The sequence below is a fragment of the Pantherophis guttatus genome, chromosome 5 (assembly GCF_059756535.1).
Source record: "Pantherophis guttatus breed Tessera chromosome 5, ASM5975653v1, whole genome shotgun sequence".
Lineage (NCBI taxonomy): Eukaryota > Metazoa > Chordata > Lepidosauria > Squamata > Colubridae > Pantherophis > Pantherophis guttatus.
In genome coordinates, this window is record NC_142067.1 from 85,522,514 (window position 1) to 85,545,125 (window position 22,612).

The window sequence follows — 22,612 nt, forward strand, 5'->3', positions numbered from 1 at the left end:
GCCAAAGTTGGTTTTTAGAATTTCAACTATATACATTTATTATTCATATAATTATAATTTATTAGGGCAATGCATTTTAATTCCCTGAATTGGGTCTGGTCTGAATCATACCTAAAGAAGATCCAAAGAAATAAATGGGGCAAGTTAGATTAACATGTAATTGGCTTGGATGAATTTCTGTTCTGTCATTTTCCTTCTTTTTTTCTTAAATTTATTCTCACTGCAGTCTAAATTGTCACATATTATACACGTTAGCAGAGCAATCACATATTAGCAAGGTGTAGATGTAAATCTCCACTAGTTTCATGATATATATCCAAATCTAATTGATGCAAGTTTGCATTCATATTTAGCATCTTGTCACCTCATTTTTTATTTTAAACAAAATTTATGTATTTTGCAAAATGTACAGATGAACAAGAAATACAAAATGCGGCACTGTGCTATTTTACTTGGAAATGGGTCAGCATGCTATCACTTTATGTTTACAGATCTATGACTCAGACAAGTGAATTCAAATAACATCAAAATCAGGACTGCCTTATGAAATTCAAACACATCTAAATATACATGTTTTTCCTGGTCACCTGAATATGCTACAGGGAACTAGAGTGCTATGTACACTCAGTTGGTACTCCCAAACTGCTTCTGTTCTGTTTGTCTTCCAAACTCTTTCTTCCCTAATCCTTCAGGCCATTTCAACAATGCCAATGTAATTCTCACTAAAACAAGAGTTGTGCCAGCCCTGCTGAAAATATTTAATTTGCTTTTTAAATCATGATGCAAATGCTTCTGCCCCCTGCCTGGGGCTCAGAGGAGCAAGGCAAAAAGAAAAGCAAAAGGAAGAACGATTAATCCTTTCTGTCAGTATAAGAGAGTTGCAGCAATGTTTTGATCAGACTGTTTGAAGCACAAAGTTAAAGGAGCATTTATGATTCATAGCAGGCAGTTTCTCTGCAGTAAAATTAGCCATTAATCTCCATTCTTTTGTATATAAAGGAGAAAACAGGTTATAGTTGAACTATATGCCTCTACTGTCTGTTTAAATAAATAATTCGGAATACTAGACTACACTGAGAACAACTTTGTTTTAATGATAAAATGAATATATTCCTTTATAAAAAAGATAAAAGAAATAACATCCAAGGAAAGGATTTGTGATTGAGTTTATGGCTAAATTTTTTAGATTTCATTGTTTATAATTGAAATCATGACAGGCAGCAGTATTTTTAAGATTTAAATTTTAAATCTAAGCAAGCAACCTATTTTAAGATGTCACCTGTTAAGGATGCTGAACGCAATTCTTTTTAAGTTATTTTAGTATTCCATCAAACAATAATTTGATACTCTTAGCATTCATTGCTCCTCTAGTTTTGATTTCTTAGCCAATTGCTTGTACTTCATTTGTTGGAAGAACCTCATATTTTCCATAGTGCTATGATTTTTGGTATTAGTTTAATATAAATTGTTTTGCTGTTCTGAGACAAAGGCATTCTCAATAGGTGTGTGTAGTTTTGGCCAAGTTGAACCACTTCTGACCTTGGGTGGTCAATTTTAGTTTGGTTATGTCTGATTGGAATTCAAAGTTCAAAGAGCCTTGGTAGTACAGTGGTTTAAAGCACCCTGTTATTAAGAACAGCTGCCTGCAATTACTGCAGGTTCGAATCTCGCCAGGCTCAAGGTTGACTCAGCCTTCCATCCTTTCTAAGGTAGGTAAATTGAGGACCCAGTTGCGGGGGCAATAAGCTGACTTTGTATAAATATACAAAAGAATGAAGGCTATTGCTTAGCACATTGTAAGCCGCCCTGAGTCTCCGGAGAAGGGCGGCATATAAATCAAAATTAAAAAAAAAAAAAGTTCATCATTTTAAGTAAACCATGCCCAAAGACAGAGGGTGCTAAGGCATAGGAACAGTCAACATTCAAACAATGAAAATGGATGCTCAACTAGAAGAACAACTGATTGAATTCAATAATATGCATTGGGATACCAATGAAACATGACAAAAAGGTAAAAATTTAGTTGAACTTGACAGGACTGGGCATTTACTCTACACTAGTGGTACCGAAGATGGATGAAGTGGTTTTCTCATCAACCAAGAACTGATAGCAGGTGGATCAAGGCGGTCATAGAATTGATCCCACTTGATAAAAAGCGTCCACGAAAGAGACCTAAAACAAGATGAATCAACAACATCAGCAAATACTGTATTGTGGGACCAATTGGCAAAAGAAAGCTCAGGATCATATAGGTTGGAAATATGTGGAAGAGGTCTTCATCCTGCACTAGACAATGACTAAAATGATGATGATGATGATGATGATATACATGTATAGCCAATCGGATCTTCAATTTATACCCTGGGAACAATATTGTACAGAAAGTGGTAGGGTAGAAGATACAAAAGCCCTTGAGGGTTCTTTCCAGTTTGGGTTAGGTCTGCGCATGGAAGAAAAATCACATTTGTCACTGTGTAGCAGAAATTGGTTGGAGGAAATGCATACTTCCTTATCTTGCTAGATATTTCAGAAGCATCCAGGACTACCAACATGGTATTCTTGCTTAAGAAATCTAGTGATCAGAAGTTTTCTTCAATAGTTCATTCCTTCTTACTTGAGTGAATCCAATCTGGGTTGCAGGAGGAGAAATTGAGTTATTGGAATATGAAATGCCACAGAGCACTGGCCTATTCTTTTTAATATCTACATAAAGATGTCATTTGTGAGTTCTGGATGCGATGACAGCATATAGGATGCTGTCCTATAGCCAGCAGCAAATCTTTACCTTGGGTCATGCAGAATATGTGGCAGAAATCGAATTATAGGATTGGATAGAAATAGAATCATTTGGGGGCAATGAGAACACTGGTGTTTGTCACATCTGTTCCATTTTATATCATGCCTGGGCCCTCTGACTGTGTCTTGCAAGGTTTAGCCTAAATAGATCTCTATTTAGGCTAAATAGCTCTCAAGTATCCACACCACTTCTGTCCTCAGCAATCTAAAACTAATAGGGTTATCAGTACATGTAACGTAGATGTTTGTGCAGGTAAGAATATCAACCTTGCTGTCATGCAAAATCAAGCTTTTAATAGTGTAAATTAGAATATTGTGAAAAGGTTCAATATTCTAGGTTCAAAGTGTCCCACTCTAATCAGTTAATTAAGCCATAATACCTGCAAAGGGTTCCTGAGCCTTTAAATGGTCTCTCAGTCTGGTTCAGTAGGAATCACAATCATGGGAAAGATTGCTGACCTGACAGTTGTGCAGAAAAACCATCATTGACACCCTCCATAAGGAGGGAAAGCCTCAAAAGATAATTGCAAAAGAAGTTGGATGTTCTCAAAGTGCTGAATTAAAGCACATTAATAGAAAGTGGAAGGGAAAAGTGTAGAAGAAAAAGGTGCACAAGGAGCAGGGATGACCTCAGCCTGGAGAGGATTGTCAGGAAAAGGCCATTCAAAAGTGTTGGGGACTTTCACAAGGAGTGGACTGAGGCTGGAGTCAGTGCATCAAGAGCCACCACACACAGACAAATCCTGGACATGGGCTTCAAATGTCGTATCCTTTTGTCAAGCTGCTGCTGAACAACAAACAACGTCAGTCTTACCTGGGCTAAAGAAAAAAAGAACTTGTCTGTTGCTCAGTGATCCAAAGTCCTCTTTTCTGATGAGAGCAACTTTTGCATCTCATTTGGAAACCAAGGACCCAGAGTCTGGAGGAAGAATGGAGAGGCACACACTGCAAGATGCTTGAAGTCCAGTGTGAAGTTTCCACAGTCTGTGTTGATTTGGGGAGCCATGTCATCTGCTGGTGTTGGTCCACTGTGCTTCATTAAGTCCAGGGTCAATGCAGCCGTCTACCAGGAGATTTTGGGGCACTTCATGCTTCCTTCCACAGATGAGCTTTATGGGGATGCTGACTTCATTTTTCAGCAGGACTTGTCACCTGCCCACACTGCCAAAAGTACCAAAACCTGGTTCAATGACCATGGGATTACCAGCAAACTTGCCTGACCTGAACCCCATAGAGAATCTATGGGGCATTACCAAGTGAAAGATGAGAGACATGAGACCAAGCAATGCAGAAGAGCTGAAGGCCTCTATTGAAGCATCCTGGTCTTCCATAACACCTCAGCAGTGCCACAGGCTGATATCATCCATGCCACGCTGCACTGAGCCAGTAATTGATGCAAAAGGGGCCCAATCCAAGTACTGAGTACATATGCATGCTTATACTTTTTAGAGGTCCGATATTGTTCTATGTACAATCCTTGTTTTATTGATTTCATGTAATATTCTAATTTTCCGAGATTGTGAATTTGGGGTTTTCATGAGCTGTAAGCCATAATCATCAAAAGTATGACAAATCAAGTCTTGAACTATCTCGCTTTGCATGTAATGAGTCTATCTCATATATTAGTTTCACCTCTTAAATTGCATTACTGAAATAAATGAACTTTTGCACGATATCCTAATTTTTCTAATTTTTGTCTTATACTCCAAAAAATATGGTACTTCATTTGGAATACACTTAGGCCAAAAAAATCTTTAGAGAAAAGGTGTTAGATATAGGGTTCCAGACAAAGTTCAGCTATATTCCAGTCACATTAAAGCTTGTACAACTTAATCCAAATGGAAACTTGACATGTACACAACTACTGTAGTCTCTCCTGCCAAATAAAGATCCTTTCTCAGAGTGCGGCATGGTGTTTTACTGTCTTCTAAAGTGACGTTCACTCAAGTCCTTATATGATTGAGAACCTATTCGTGCAGCAGAAAAATTACTGAAACCAGCACAATGTTCCTTTTGTTAGCATGGTTGAGGAACTTTTATTCTTCCTTTATTAATACATTTTATAGATCATAATGAAAGTTTTTTTCTTTACTTTTTCCTTTTAGATAAGAAACCATTTATTATATATAATGTTGCCAGATTCAGCTTGGTAGCAATTAAGATTCATAGAGATATCACTAAGGGTACAGGGCATGAGTAAATCCCTCTACTTTTATATCTTTTTTGTGATCTTTAGAGGTGCCTTCTTAGTTAATATTATTGATATTAAAATGTTATAGAGAAAATATATTTTAATGCCATTGTACATACTAGTTTCTAGTTATCCTGTACTTCCCACAAGCAGGCTATTATTCAAATGCCTGTAATTTTTCTTCATTGTACCTTATGCAGGTTTATGACTGTAATAAAAATTTGACTTGACTTGACTTTGAAAGGTATTGGTCAGAATCCATAGGTCAGCATTTATTTTATCTGGATACAGGTTGAAGAGGCCAATGTGCAAGGCTGGGTAAGCTAACTAATCTGTTATTTCTGTAATTGTGTAAATTTCTCAAATGCCAGTAAAATATTGCTGACATGAAACTTTTTGCTCATACATTTATAGCTCTTTGCTGCTTTTAGTTTAATAAGATTGCAGTTGTGTGCACATTTTTTAAATAAAAGAGAATGTTAAGAGTTTTTACTTGATAATTTCTTCCCATAAATAAATGAGAAATGGCATTTCTGCAACTGCCTTCCAATGGTGATAAAATGGCCTTTTGGCAAAGCAGTCATCTATCATAGTACATTTGTGCATTTAGCAATTCCTATTTATAGTGTGTATGATGCCAAAGCAATTTTTCAAAGCTTGCACTGTTGTAAGTATCACACTGCACAAATCCATTCCTTCAAGTGTACTTTGTAATTATTATACACTGAAATAATTTTCCTTGTAAAGGAATGTTCATAGAGATATATTGTTTGACAAACAAATTATTCATTTCAGGGTCTAGGATAAAAAAACTACTCAGGCAAAATTCTATCTATTGTAGAGCTATTCTGCCAATGTTTAAATTCTAATAGCTTTTTATAAAACAAAGGCCTTCTGTGGTAAATAAGAATCTTAAATTACTCTAAAAAGAAAAGGCATCTTCAGCTCTAAATCTCTGACAAATTTCATTTCAGGAGGTCAGCCTCTAACCATTCAGATGTTGCTAATGGCAATTTCAATGCAGCTCACTCCTGGCCAGGATGGCAGGTGCACACCTAAATGCAGATGTTGAGATTCCATCCACCAAATGATAACCTCCAACGTGTTGTTCTTCCTGTAGAATCCAAAGTTCAAGTTTATGAGATACCTATATTTTCCCTCACTAGGTCTCCCACAATGTATTAATGCAACTTTCTCCTTTTGGTGCTTTCTTACAAAAGAAGTAGATTTCCCAGAATTCCCAGATAATATGAATATGTGGCCATATTGTCAGAAATGCTATGCAGGGAAAGGCAATTTCTCTTAAGGAGGCGGTGCTTCAACCCCTCCTCAAGAAGCCTGCCCTGGATCCAGACTCACTTAATAACTATCGGCCTGTTTCCAACCTTCGCCTTATAGCGAAGGTTGTTGAGACCGTGGTGGCGCAGCAGCTCCCACAGTTCCTGGAGGAAACGGAGTACCTAGACTCATACCAATCGGGTTTCTGGTGCGGGCACAGCATGGAAACGGCATTGGTCGCTCTGGTGAATGATCTCTGGTGGGCCCGGGATGGGGGTTGTTCCTCCATCCTGGTCCTACTTGACCTCTCAGCGACTTTTGATACCATCGACCATGGTATCTTACTGCAGCGACTTGGGGGGTTAGGGGTGGGAGGCACTGTTTTACAGTGGTTCTCCTCCTATCTCTCAGGTCGCTCGCAATTTGTATGGGTTGGGGGGGCAGAGGTCCACCCCGAGGCCCCTGACTTGTGGGGTACCTCAGGGGTTGGTTCTCTCCCCCCTACTCTTTAACATCTATATGAAGCCGCTGGGTGAGATCATTCATGGTTTTGGGGTGAGGTATCATCAGTACGCTGATGATACTCAGTTATACATCCTCACCCCAGGCTACCCCGGGGATGCCCTTTCCGTGATGTCCTGATGCCTGGAGGCAGTGCGGGCCTGGATGGGTAGGAACAGACTCAGACTCAACCTCTCCAAGACTGAGTGGCTGTGGATGCCGGCACATCGTGTTCTAGAGGTCCCATCACTTTTGATGGGGGGGAGGTACTTGTCCCCATTGAAAGGGCTTGCAACTTGGGTGTTCTCCTGGATTCCCGGCTGTCTTTAGAAGACCATTTGATGGCCGTGACCAGGGGGGCTTTCGCACAGGTTTGCCTGGTGCGCCAGTTGCACCCTTTCCTGGACCGAGATGCCCTTCACACGGTCACTCATGCCCTGGTTACTTCCCGCTTGGATTACTGCAATTCCCTCTACATGGGGCTGCCCTTGAGGTGCACCTGGAGACTCCAGCTGGTCCAAAATGCGGCTGCACGGGTTATTACAGGAGCTCCTCGTTACTCCCATGTAACACCTCTCCTGCGCGAGCTGCACTGGTTACCGGTGGTCCTCCGGATCTGCTTCAAGGTGCTGGTACTTACCTATAAAGCCCTACATGGCTTAGGTCTAGGGTACCTGCAGGACCATCTCCTGCCTGCCTCCCACTGTCCTGTCTGCTCTCACAGGGCAGCTCTCCTCAGGGTACCGTCGACCAGACAATGTCGTCTGGCGACGTCCAGGGGTAGGGCGTTCTCTGTGGGCGCCCCTACCCTCTGGAATGAGTTACCCACCGAGCTCTGGGCGGCACCTGATCTCCGTTCCTTCCGCCTGAAGACTTGGCTATTTCAACAAATGGGCTGATTCAGATTCTTGGGTTTTATTATTTATTATTATTTGATTTTAACTGGTTTTGTATTATGTAGCAGTATAAATAGTAGTATTTTCCTAATTTCTAATTTCTACTTCTATTTTCTAACCATTAATAAAACAAATCCTGTATTAAGAAATATTCTGTTATCTATCCATCATCTCTTGCCCTTTTTAGCATTTTGACTCTTATTGACTTATTAACAAATTTCCCATGCTCCTCCCCTGTCTCCTTACACCACTCATATTTAATCTAAATATTTCATCTGCTTCCACATTTATCTCTCGCTTTCCGGTCTCAACGGCCTCCACAAATAATTCTTTTGCCTCTTCTGGCAGATCTTCCTTTTTGTCCTCATCTATATTTTGACATCTTAAGTAATAAGCTGCCCTCTCCTTTTCAAGAGTTATTCCTGTCTTTTCCAAATATTTACCTGTTGTATCAATAGTTGATTTATCTCCTCTATTCTTTCCTCCACTCCTTCTAATTCCTCCTCTATTTTCAGGATTTTTTGTTCATTTTTTGTTGTCATTTGCTGAGAGTTTCCTAATCTCACATCTATATCATGCATCTGTTTCTTCATCTCTCTCTGATTCTTTATCATAGCTTCCTGGATATATTGAAATATCAATTGAATTTCTTTATGAAACATATTTGTTTTTCCCTCTTGTGACATCTTAATTTGATTTAATGGGCTAGAAATTGCTCAATATTCCACCAAAACCCCAATGTCCCAGTTGTCCAGAACACTAAAGCCAATAAGAGAAGAATTTGCTCAATCCCAGAACCGTTCCTCAGAATCAACTTTATTTATAATCCTCAGGATTTACCAATTTACTTCCTCAATATTGTCCAAGTTTGTAAGTCTTCTTTAACTTTTCTTCTTTCGCCTCATAAAATATTCTATCAAACAGTATTTAAAGTCCAGGATGGCCCATCAAATTCCTCCATGTCGTTAATCCACCAGCATCAGTCATTCAGTCTCAAGGGCAATTCAAGGCAGTTCCAAAAAGGACCATATTGTTTACAATCCACACTACTTTGAAAATTTTCAAAAGGCTCACTATTTACTCTCAAACAGTCAGATAGCAAATCTTATGGCTGCCTTTTTTTGGTCTTGTCTGCCAGTAGATGCCCTCCCTATTCTTTCTCTTTCCACTTGTACAGAATTCTTTTTAAAATAGTCCATTGTCTCAGATGTTGTTTGCCTTTCTTCACTTTATTTCTCTTCTCCTTATCAATCATGGCTTCCATTCAAGGTCTTTCGATTATGTAGTAGTATAATATCTTTTTTCACCGGTAGGTGTCATCCCAGTTCTAACTTCCAGCATTGAAGTGAAGTGAAAGATATAACAGCTGATTGTCAAACAGTCAAAAAGTTCATTTTTCTTTGTGGAATTTCTCCCAATAGTCAAAGGAAGACTCAGCTGCCCTGAGTCTTTGGAGAGGGGCGGCATACAAATTGAATTAATAAATAATAAAGAGTATTATCTGCTAATTTAAATCTGTACACAATACTGTAAATTCCAGTCCGGTCCTTCTGTGTTCTAAAACTTAATAGTCTCCTTTCATTTCTCTTTTGGAGCTGCTTTCTCTACATTTTGGAGAACCTTTCAAAAATTATTTTATTTGGGGATAGGTCGCTAAAGTAGAAGTTGAAAACTGTCTGACTCAGTTCTAATACTCTGTTCCCGAACAACTCGTTAGTATGTCTTCTTCAGTTGTCCCAGCTTCGTTCCGGCCATAGTGGCCTTCTTTCTTCTTCATTGGTTGGGAGAGTGCTGCCGATTCAGCGGGAGAGCCACTGCTCTTCTGCAATTGACAAGGCATCCCTCCTTTCTTTGACACCCCTCCAGGGTGACTTTAGCCCCTTGGGGCTCCTCATGAAGAAGGATTGGCTGGGATTTGTGGAGCCCTGCTATTCTCAACTGTTTCGCTGCAACACCAAACCAGAAGTCAAGTTTGGGACTTTTTCTTCATGGATACTAACAAGGTTGAGAATTCTTTGAGAAAAAAAGATATGATAGACATCTTAGAGAAGGAAAATTTATTCTCAAAGGATTAATCTACAACATCTAACAGAACAACTTTGGGACATTTTTTTCCCCATAGATATAAATAAGGCTGAGAATTTCTTGAAGAAAAGAGACTTGATAGACATTCCTGAGAAGAAAAATATTTCATTTTATGAAGATAAGCTTGAGGGAGTGACTTAAATTCAATGACTTAATTACTTAGAATGGATTTTTGTAAGTTTGACATATATATATATATAGAAAGAATACTTTAAGGTAATTTTGTATGTATAAAATGAGTTTATAAGTGCATATCTTCTGTCTTTTTATGTAATGCTGAATAATTCCCAAAATTTGTAAAATACTATTAAATTTGAAACTAAGAGAAGAAAAAGATCTACTCCGTGAGGATAAACTTGAGGGAGAGTTTTTAATTTAATGAGCTAATCGGAGTTAATTTGACTTATTTTGTTGTGAGATAGATAATTGAATGAAATCTCTAATGTAGTATTGTATTTTGGGTTCTGGGTTTAAAATGCAGGGTTCTTTTCCTTTTATATATAATCAGTATTTTTTAAAGTTAATAAAATATCAAAGCTAGAAAAAGTGTTTTCTCCCTTTAGGGTTAAAAAAAATTGAAATAATATAGAGGATTATCTTAATATGAATTATGGTAAAGATTAATGAGTTAACAGAAGCATGTATTATTCCCCACAGCAAATAGAAGCAGAGATGGTCACTGATTCTTTTATCCGAAGAAGAGAATATATCTAACCTTGTTTCTATTTTGAAATTGCTTCCGGATTTTGTGCTTCCAATGAAAAAAATGAAACTTTGATTTTGTTTTTTCTAATTAGATAGGTTTATTGTTATAAAAATGGCTTGTACCAGGGGTGGTATTCACTTACCTTTGCTACAAATGGGAGTGCGTGCGCAGGAGGAGCCTCCCGCAGCCGCCGCTACTGGTTCGCCCAAACAGATAGAACCAGCTGAATAGCACCACTGGCTTGTACATACTGTTGTGTAAAAGTAAAAAGTTGCTATTGTAATGTTATCTTCTACTGTGCTGAAGAGAGTCGGAAGTTGGTGTCTTTTTTTTTTCTTTTTCCTCTTTACACCATATTTTTTTCTTTTCCCTCCTTTTCCTCCTAGTTTTCTACTACTTTTTTGCATTTCTTTTTATATTTTATATTTTGATAAACCAATTAAAAAGTTACAAAAAAAGAGAAGAAATGAGTGTTGTAGTTTTGTATTTGAGCTTCCACAAGGGGTATTGTTCTTTCAGTCGTGATAGGTTATTTCTCAAAAATATCGAATTTCTTCCTAGTACTCATCTATTTCAAAATCATTTGAGAGATCACTTCACCCCTCTTTTTTTTTTTAACTCAGTACAGGTAGTTCTCGAATTATAACAGTTCATTTAGTGACCATTCAAAGTTACAACGGCCCTGAAATAAGTGACTTATGACCATTTTTCACACTTACCACCACTGCAGCATCCCCAAGGTCACATGATAAAAATTCAGTTGTTTGGCAACTGACTCATATTTATGAGGGTTGCAGTGTCCTGGGCTCACCAGGTGATCACCTTTGGCGACCTTCTGACAACCAAAATCAATGGGAAGCAAGATTCACTTAACCATGTTACTATGTTAAGAATTGCAGCGATTCACTTAACAACTGTAGCAAGAAAAGTCATAAATGGAGCAAAATTCACTTAACAAATGTCTTGTTTGGCAACATATGTTTTGGGCTCAAATGTGGTTGTAAGTCAAGGACTATCTGTAAACAGAAGCTGGCGCCATTAATGCAGCAATCCTATATCTTCCTTCCAATTATTATTGTTGTTGTTTGCATAAATGCCATCAGAACAGAGGTGTCATCCTTCCTCTCTGTTTTTATAAATGTACAGAATCTGCTTCCCAATTTTTAGGCCTTCAATACAATATAAATGAATTATGAAGGCTCCCAAGGTGATAAAAAAATATCAGTGGCAGATTGATAGCTTTTTTACTCTCCTGGGAGATTCTATATATAACTCATTTTTAAAATTCAACTTCTTAGTGCTATACCTTTCTCCCTAAACCTTCAGATAAAGAATGATTTCACTAGCATGAACTCAGCTGTTTGAAAAGCACACTTAGATGCTTAAGTGATTCAGTGTGACTTGTCATAATGCAGTCTGACAGCAAACTGCTTTTGCTTTGACTCTACAAGTAAATTAATCAAAACTTGATGAAGAACTGCAATACTGGCCTATGGTATCTTTAGCAGAAGCAGCATTTGTTCAGCAGATGTCATAGCTGCCCACAGTGATTTCAGAATACAAATCTCCCCCAACCGCCAGCCATTTAAGCTACCAAACTAAGAAAAATCCACAAACAATGAAATAAGATGATTATATCTGCAATTTCAGGTGACATTGCTCTTTAATACAAATTTGCATACTCTTGTTTTGCATGTTATACACCTGTTCCTTTAATGTCAGTTAAGAGTTATAATTCCTCATATCTACTTTTCTTTACACAATTTGAGTGTATAGTATTGAACATGGTATATATTTATTCTTCAAAAAAAAGTCCCTCACATCCCATATCTATACTATTTAATGATTCACAGCTTATGTATAAATTGTCATCACTGTAAATATTACAAGGTGGTATAAAGAATCTGACTTGTAATGGACAGCTGGCAGATATTTTTTTTAAAAAAAGTTTTTTTAAACAAAAAAGCCTTTGCTTTGATTCTACCAAGTTTATTTCAGGTTACAATGGTGCTGAACAAAGGAACTTATCCCTGTTTCTCATAGTTGCAGCTGTTGCAGTGTTCCCATGGTCATACGATTGTGATTTGGACACTTGACAACTAACTCACAATTATGATGGCTGCAGCATTCTGCAGTCATATGGTTGCCATTTTGACCTTCATTGCCAGTTTCTGACAAACAAAATCAATGGGGAAGTGGGCAGGTATTCAGAAGTCATGGTCATGTGATTAGGAGAAGCTGCAACATGTAAGATTCATCTAACAACTGCAACTGCAGCTGCTGTCAATACCAATAGCACTTAGACTTATATACCACTTTGTAGTGTTTTATAGCCCTCTCTAAGCAGTTTACAGAATCCCCCAACAATCTCATTTTACTGATCTCAGAAGGATAGAAGGGTGAGTCAACCTTGAGCTGGTCAGGATCAAACTCCTGGCAGTTGGCAGAATTAGCCTGGAATACTGCATTCTAACCACTGTGCCACCATAGCTCTTTCGTTGGTGTGGTCACATGATGTGCACATTATGATTTAGCTATGGAATTGCCAGCCCCAATTACCACAATTAAGGACAACCTGTAACATTCCTTCTTCCAAAAAGCTCATGTGACGGGTAGTGACGGGAGCAGCATGGCGCTCCCATGTAACACCGCTCCTGCGTGAGCTGCACTGGCTCCCAGTTGTCTTCCGGGTGCGCTTCAAGGTGTTGGTTATCACCTTTAAAGCGCTCCATGGCATAGGGCCTAGCTATCTCCGAGACCGCCTGCTGCTACCAACGACCTCCCATCGACCCGTGCGCTCCCACAGAGAGGGCCTCCTCGGGGTGCCATCAGCCAGACAATGTAGGCTGGTGACCCCCAGGGGGAGAGCCTTCTCTGTGGGGGCACCTACCCTCTGGAATCAGCTCCCCCCAGAGATAAGGAGAATCCAAGACCTCAGTGCCTTCCGTCGCGCCCTTAAAACCCATTTATTTAAACAAGCCGGGCTGGCTTAAGATGAAATTTTTAACTGTTTTTAAATGTTTTAAACGTTTTTAATTGGTAAATGAGTTTTAATTGGGCCAAATTTATATATCTTTTAATTGTTTTTAATATTTGTTCTGCATGTTTTTTAATCTGGCTGTACACCGCCCTGAGTCCTCAGGGAGAAGGGCGGTATAGAAATCCAATATAAAATAAAATAAAATAAATAAAATGTTCTCCGTCTATATTAATAAAGCTCACAGAAAATGTCCATTTGGGATCACAGTTCTTAATTAGTGTGAAAAAATATCTGATTACCTAAACAAATCCAAAAATAGTCGGTAGCAGCAAAAACACTTCAAAATACAAGCTTAATAGTAAGTTAACTCTAGGACAGAATCTACAGAAAATAGGAAATAGGAAAGATAGAATGATGGGAACTGTAAATAAATGAGAGGCAAACATTTTAGCTTTCTGATCTGTTCATTATTTATTTGAAACAAAAATTGATGAGTGTTTGTGAGCTCCAATGTTTTTAATATTCTATTGGTGTTAGTAGCTATAAGGAACAACAACCACTTGTGACATGTCATTAATAATATAAATGATATGCTTGCTTTCTCAGAACTGTGAGAGTGCATGTGCAAGAAATTAAAACAAAAACAAAATTCACTGAGATGAGACTAGAATAGTTGCATGGTTTTCTCAAAATACAGAAACAAAAAAAGCAGCTAAATGATTGGATTACTTTATTATAAATCAGTCGCTGGAAAATAATACAAATTTTTGTACAGTGTACTCCTTCAAAGTGGATCTCAGTGCAGTGAAGCGTTATATAGACATCTTTTATGCATTTCTTTATGCAAGACTAGAAAACTAACCCAACATCCAGATTCATATGAACCATAGAGATACAAAACATTGTATACACTTGATTTGATTGATTTCTGTCAAGTGGGTTTCTATGAATATGAAGAACCTGATCTAGCAGAAATGCCTTGTAATGGAACAGAGGACTACGCAAAGCTTTTAAGAGTTGCTTCAATTGACAAAACTTTGATTGAATTATCCTATCAAAGCAGATTTGCAAATCAAAGAGAGGAACTCTTTAAAGCAACAAACTGAATGAGCTGGCTTTGAAGTGCTTCATATTCTTTTGAAGCCTCATGATATTTTGCCAAATCAATAATCAAAGGAATCAAAAATAGTAACTCTTCCTGATCTTTGGCAGCTGAGAAGAGGAAGAGTTTCCTTTTCAAACAAGTCTTGAAAAATGTTAGTATCAATCAAAATAATATATTTTCTGTATTGATTCTGTACAATATAAACTGTTGGATAATCTGAAACTGAGCTATTTTCTTGTTCCTGATATTTATATTTTAAAAAGGGATCTACTGGAATATGTTAAAAAGCTATCATAGTGAAAGCCCTATAAATATCCTGATGTAGCCCGAAAGGATTCATATTCTTTAAAAAAAGCATTACTCCTCTATTGGCTGACCAATAGACTTAAGATACAGAAGGATCTTGACAGATTTGAACATTGAGCATTATCTCACAAAATGAAATGGATTCGTAATGGCTGACCAACCACATTCAATGTGTAGTCCTCAATGGAACTGCATTTACATGGAGGGAAGAATGCAGTGGGGTACCCCAAACAAGGTCTGTTTTAGGCCCAATATTCTCCATCAATTATTTGGATGGAGGGATAGAAGGGGAACTCATCAAATTTGCAGACGACACCAAGTTGGCAGGAATAGTCAACACTCCAGAAGACAGACTTAAGATACAGAAGGATCTTGATAGACTTGAACATTGGGCGCTATCTAATAAAATGAAATTCAATGGTGAAAAAAGCAAGGTTCTACATTTAGGCAAGAAAATCCAAACATACCTCTCTTACAGTGGTGAAATCTAAAAATTTTCGCTACCAGTTCTGTGGGCGTGGCTTGGTAGTCATGTGACTGGGTGGGTGTGGCCAACTTAACGTCACTCACGTCACTCACTGTTAGAGCTAGGAGCTGCACATTCTGAAGCACATTCTGCCCCCAACGCTTCGAGTTTCCCTCTGGCTTGACTGCCCAAGTGAACTTCGGAGCCTTCTCTTCCCCGCTTTCCATCCCGGAGGGCCCCGTATCCCCCCCTGCCAATCCTCTGTACAAACCACCTGCCCCATTTCTGCAAAGGCAGAGCCTCCCCCTTGCAGGGTGATCCGGCCTTCCACCTGGGCCTCCTCCTGCCGCCAAACATGCCCAGCCGTGTGTTCCCTTTCCTCAAATGGGCTGTGCATGGGGCGCTTGGAGAGAAAGCGAGCAAGAGAGCTCTCCAACCTCTGTTTGTGTGTGTGTGTGTGTGTGTGTGTGTGTGTGTGTGAGAGAGAGAGAGAGAGGGAGGGAGTGATCTGAAGCCAAGGCACCCAAACTTCTGGCAGCGGCAGGGGCAACTTCTGAGCAGCCCTGAGTCAGCCAGCTTGCAGATCACCGCTAGCAAGCAGACAAGCAGAGGTAGCAAGCGTATGCCGCGCCGTGGGAAAAATGAGAGGTCCTATTGTCCCACAGAGCCTGCCATTGCTTGAGTTGATGGGGGGGGCGAGGAGAACAGCCAGACTCTGGGAGGTCAGGTGGAGCTGGCTGACTCAGAGCTGCCCAGAAGCCGCCCCTGCCGCTGCCAGAAGTTTGGGTGTCTCAGCTTCAGATCATTCCCTCCCTCCTCAAACACACACACACAAACAAAGGTTGGAGAGCTCTCTTGCTCGCACTCTCTCCAAGAGCTCCATGCACAGCCCATTTAAGGAAAGGGCATGCACGGCTGGGCGCGTTTGGCTGCAGAAGGAGGCATGGCGCAATGGAGTTGTTTTGTTCACCGCGGCGGTGCTTTGGGAGGGCAGTGAACGTCTGCAGCTGACAACTATAATGAATACGTCCATCTGCCCTCCTGAAGCACCACCGCCGTTTGTTTTCATTTCATGGCAGGAGAAGGAAGAAAGCGAACGGCGGTGCCATGGTGGTGCTCCAGGAGGGTAGGCAGACATCTGTAGCCAGGTGGGAGGGAAGGTTGTGAGAGTGGCAGCCCCTTCCAAGCGCAGCACACGAAGGCAGTGGGAAAGGCGCCCCTGGCATGCCTGTTGAGCAGGCAACTGGGCGGGCAGGGCCACCAGGGATGATTGCTACCGGTTCGGTGAACTGATGGCAACCATCGTTACCGATTTGGCTGAACCGGTTCGAACTGGTAGCATTTCACTCCTGCTCTCTTAATAGTAGTAACTGTGAGAGGGATCTTGGAATCCTACTAGACAATCACTTAAATATGATCAGCAGTGTGCTACAGCTGCCAAAGAAGCTAAGCCTAACCCTAAGGACAACTTAATGAAAGAAGTAGTACGGGTGACATGATAGCAGTGTTCCAATATCTAAGGGGTTGCCGCAAAGAAGAGGGAGTCAACCTATTCTCCAAAGCACCTGAAGGCAGGACAAGAAGCAATGGATGGAAACTAATCAAGAAGAGACGCAACCATTTTATCAGGTTCGCCTGATCCACCAGTTGCATCCCTTTCTGGATTGGGATGCCTTACGCATGGTCACTCATGCCTGCTTGGACTACTGTAATGCTCTCTACATGGGGCTCCCTTTGAGGAACACCTGGAGGCTCCAACTGGTCCAGAATGCGGCCGCGCGGGTGGTGATGGGGGCGACTCGGCGCTCCCACGTAACACCTCTCCTGCGCGAGCTGCACTGGGTCCCAGTGGTCTTCCGGGTGCGCTTCAAGGTATTGGTTACCACCTTTAGAGCGCTCCATGGCTTAGGGCCCGGGTATTTACGAGACTGCCTTCTGCCGCCAGTAGCTTCCCACCGACCAGTATGCTCCCACAGAGAGGGACTCCTCAGGGTTCCATCGGCCAAACAATGTCGGCTGGCAGCCCCCAGGGGGAGAGCCTTCTCTGTGGGGGCACCGACCCTCTGGAACGAGTTGCCCCCGGAGATACGGCGGATCCCGGATCTGCGCACTTTCCACCGTGCCTTAAAGACATTTTGTTTCATCAAGCTTTAATTTTAAATTGCTAAATTATGGGTTTTTAATATGGGGGTGTTTTAACTGTGGGCCAAATTAATTTAATTGGTTTTTTAATATGTTTTAATTTTTGTATTTTCTGTATTTTATCTGCTGGCTGTTCACCGCCCCGAGTCCTTTGGGAGAAGGGCGGTATACAAAATAAATAATAACAACAACAACAACAACAACAACCACCACCACCACCACCACCACCACCACCACCACCACCTAGAACTAAGGAGAAATTTCCTGACAGTTAGAACAATTAATCCTGTGAAACAACTTGCCTCCAGAAGTTGTAAATGCTCCAACACTGGAAGTTTTTAAGAATAGATTGGACAACCATTTGTCTGAAATGGTATAGGGTTTCCTGCCTGAGCAGGGGGATGGAGTAGAAGACCTCCAAGGTCCCTTCCAATTCTGTTCTGTTCTATTTTCAGCAAATTTTCAAAAGGAACAAAGTAACTGTACAATTTTTAGAACCCTTATAACCTCCACAAATATCTTTTTTTTAAATTAGTCTTTAATCATCCACTGGCTCATATCAAATCTCAAATTTCCCATTCAAGTAAAGATTGATTTGTATAGATATTAAGTAATAGTATGGAAAACATTTCTAATATATGCTTGACATGCTCCTTTCAAATTCAAAATGATCTAAATTCAAAAGGTACCGGAAACTTTTCTGAAACTGCTCCAACTATTCAAATTATTTCTGAGACTGAAATGACCCATTTTCAAGCTCAAAGTACCTGTACTGAATTCCAAACTGAATTGCTCTGTGCTTGACACACTTACAGAATATTCAAACAACATCAGAGTGCTTGTGATAAGATTAGAATAATGCACTTCAAAATCAATGCAACTGTTTTACAGACCACTATGGAGGACTTCCAGTATCACCCCGAAAGATTTCATATTCTGCAGATCTTTTGATGACTTCAAGAGGAAATTGTGACTACTTAGAAATTGCCTTCTCCTTCTCCATGTCTTTAGATTTCATGAGGAAATTCCATTCATTGTATTAATAACTTGAAGCCATTATGATAATGAACAAAAATGCTTTAAAGCAGTATTTCCCAACCTTGTTGACTATGCTGATTAAGGAATTCTGAGTCGAATTCCACATATGTTAAAGTTGCCAAGGTTAAGAAACACTGCTTTAGATTGAAAACACACTCCACATTTGGATTACATGGGTCACTTATTGTTTCAAAAATATTAATGAAAGAAAAAGTGGGAATAAAGCCTACAGTACATATTGGAGTATTCTTATGCTCTGTGTTTAGATACTCAATAGTTAGATCTAGTTATGTCTCATTTTGTCCGAGAACTAAGAACTTGCTCTTGTAGAACAGAAACATGAGTGTTAGGGGAAAAAAAGAGTTTGACTTTTGAGATTATCTACTGGCATGTTTTGGCTTTTGATGAACCCCAGAGGACAAAAAAACCAACAACAAAGGAACACATATCATGCAGGCAGCCTTCTAGAACAGAAATCTTAAAAATGAGACGATGTAACATATATTTTCCCTTTCATTCCATCCTGAAGATCATCTCACTCATTTTCTCTGCTGCTTTTATCTATGTGCTTCAATAGAGATTTGTTTTATATTAAAGCGTGGAATGAAAGAGTCTTGGCAGTTCACTCAATTTCAGACAATAACTTTTAAACCCTAGTTTTTCAAATCGGGGACATTTATTTGGAAATAAGCAGCAGCAACACCCTCCCCCTCCCAATTTAATCTATTATTTTATATTCGAATGCAACAAGATCGCCATCATCTTGTTGAAGTTATTTCTGAATACTTAGAAAATGCCCAGAAGGCATTTGTTAATTCTTTTTTTAAGAGGCAGCCTTAGGGGAGAAATAATCTGCAAACAAAAAACCAATTGATTTATTGTTATTATGGCAAATGAAAAATAACTGTGGAATGCAAATTTAACTTGCTATATTATTGATAGCGGTAAAAACTTAAAAAAAATTTTTTGTTTATTTTAATATTACTTCAATACATACTTGGTGTTTATGTTAAATATGTACTTTCCTATCTAAATATCAAATAAATGTATATGCTACCTTTGGTGAGATAACCTGATTGGGAAGCAAATGGAAGATCAGTATATATTCATGTTGGGGCTTCAGCTCTCTGCAGCAGTTTCTGCACAAAATTCATCAAATTGGTGGCAACCTTACTTGATGTAGTAGTCTCTCCCATCTCTGTTTGCCATCATTTCCCAACCATAGGAAGATCCCTGGTTCAAGGTCCAGGTTCCTGAAGAAGGAGGCCAGCCTGAAGACTTGGTCCTGTGGCTAAAAAAGGTAATTCATTAGAATATAATATCAACCATTTAATCCAGTATTAGGTTGTGTATAGCTACACAGCCTTGGCTCAATACCAAGTTTATCATACTACAATATGTTAAGCTATAAATACATTTGCTCCATTCCATCAGACACCTCAATTTTAAATATCTGATTTAAGATGCTTCCAGGCAGTGGACTGTTACAATTTTTAACCAAAAGGTAAACTATTTTTTCCTTCTTCAACAAATATTTTCTAGAACAAATAGATGATAGAAAGACAGAATACAAATAAGATATGATTATTTATAGAACCCTCATCACAATTATTCAAGGAAGTGTCCTTACTGTTTAAAAATTAAATTCACTATCGTAACTTCTAACTACTTCAGAGATTCACATCACTGCCACCATATTTTGAATGGTTGATGTCTTGGGAAAGATCCAGGAGGAATCCTGCTTGCATGATAGCTTCAGGCACATAGCGAATTTCTTCAGAAGTTGATCATACATGATAACTGCACTCATTATTATAGGGAGAAAGACAAGTAGGTATATCCTTATATCCTTTCAACACACAGGGAACATGTAAAGCGTTACTATGTGGTAGCCATATTTTGAAAAATAGCCCTTAATTTAATTAGAAGAGATACAGAATGAAAATTTGGAAATTTGTTTCTTAATATCTTTCCACTGAATAACATACATTCTCAGTGTCTTATTCAGTATTTTAAGCTTTCTAAGTATTAGTTATTTCTTCCATTATCTGAAGAATAAAAAATCATCACATTATTTCCTTGCATACAATCCATGTACCTGTTTCCTTTTAAATAAGGGTATCACTACTATTGACTCACTAGTAAAAGATCCTAAAATACATTTAAGAAAATGTAAACTTCACTGGTAATATAATATAGATGTGTGCAAGATCACCTGAAAAAAAAGAAATGTTAGAATTAATTAAATTAAATGATAAAATTTGCAACTGCTATAAAGAAGATCTGAAGCTACTTCTTTGATTTTTTCTTTTTCCCCTTTCTCTCTTTATGGAAGGTAGCATTACCATCCATAGGAAGATAATCACATACTAAATAATATACCAGAAGATCAATGTCTCTTATCCTTTTCTGTAATATCTCCACTTCCACTTTTGTCTTTAGCTTCCACATTATTTTCTTTTCCTTACTTAGTTACTGTTCGGAGTTGTACAGGAATGATAGTCCACTCCTAAAATAAATATCCACACTGGGTATGGCAATAAAAGATTACTCTAGGACTGTATACAGCCATTTGGCCTGGATTACCCCCCCCCCTCCCCATATTGAGACAAAAAGAGATATCCTGCTTTTATACTCTAGTATGGTTTGTTTAAAGTTTTTCTAAACTTCCTCTAGCTTTGAATGTTTAACTCTATAGCCTGATGGGGAATACATATCCTTTCCTGTGGCTTAATGCCAGTGTGCTTCAATCAGCATATCCTGAAGTTGATGAAATTCCTGGCTTCTCGTAGAAAGGTGTATATAAGATGTACATTATATACAATAAATGTATATTGTACCTCAATCAGACTGATTCTCTCCTTAGGTTCAGGATCATGATCAAGGCATCCCTTTTGCCAGGTATATATGGATCATAAAGCAGATTTTTCTACTTCATCTCTGAGCATCTACAGTTGCTTGAAACTTAGTCTATGACAGAAACAATTTATACTTGAATGAAAATGTAAATGTTTGCAAACTGATTAGTAGATGCTGAGACTGAACCTAAAAAAATCTTAAATTTTTAGGAAGAAAGTTTTTAGAACAACACAGTTGTTCTTTTAAAGGCTACAAATGCAATTACAATTTATGATTACAGATTTTGGGGGAGGGTTCATCTTGATATAAATTGTTTGTAAGATAGACACATCAAAGGAGCTTTTAACCATGTGATGTAGTCAAGACAAGACATACAACTAGGAGTACTACTTCTATCTTTATTGTAAGGTTACATTAACATAATCTTGCAAGACTGAAAATATTTCTCTCTCTCCTTTTCTTTTAATCTGTGAAAAACTAGGTAGGGTTGCTTTCTGAAATGCTTCCCACACCCTTTCTCCTTTTGTGGACTGAGGTACCGTATTTTCCGGCGTATAAGACGACTTTTTAATACATGAAAATCTTCTCAAAAGTCGGGGGTCGTCTTATACGCCGGGTGTCGTTCTCCTGTAACCAGGCAGACCAGCCCGAAAGGCTCTGATGAGCCTTAAATGGCTCTGGCGATCCCAGCTCTGACGATCCCAGCTGAGTTCCCTGCAACTCAGCTGGGATCGCCAGAAACCACGTAAAAGGAAAAAAGTTTTTTACCTTTTACTCTGAGGATCCCAGCTCTGACAATCCCAGCTGAGTTCCCTGCAACTCAGCTGGGATGGCCAGAGCCATGTAAAAGGGAAAAAGTTTTCCCCCTCCAGCTTGCTTACCTCAGCTGCTAGTCGCTTTGCTTGCCTGAATCTATTCAGGCAAGCAAGCAACTCCCTGCCTGCAATCAAGCAAGGAGTTAGTTGTGGACTTCAACTCCCAGAATTCCTCAGCCAGCAAAGCAAAGCTGGCTGAGGAATTCTGGGAGTTGAAGTCTACAAGTCTTAAAGGTGCCAAGGTTGGAGACCCCTGTTCTATTGGGTAATTTTTTTTCCCCTTTGGGAGCTTTAAAAAAAATAGTCAATTGGGGTTTTTTTAGTTGTTCTTTTTTAGACCTAGCCATTTAAAGTTTAGGAAGTTTTAAATTTAGCTTTCATATAAAAATAAAAATAAAATAAAATAAAACAATATTTGTGCAGCTTTCTGAGATTTAGTGTGTTTCTG

At 39.1% G+C, this 22,612-nt stretch overlaps 1 protein-coding gene across 1 annotated transcript in view; it reads right to left on the minus strand.

Moving 5' to 3' along the window:
* Positions 1-22,612, minus strand: part of FRMPD4 (FERM and PDZ domain containing 4) — a 298,999-nt gene that overhangs the window by 85,447 nt on the left and 190,940 nt on the right. Inside the window, 1 exon segment of the mRNA XM_087895290.1 lies at positions 19,665-19,781. Within this exon segment, the coding sequence (XP_087751416.1) occupies positions 19,665-19,781 (117 nt within the window).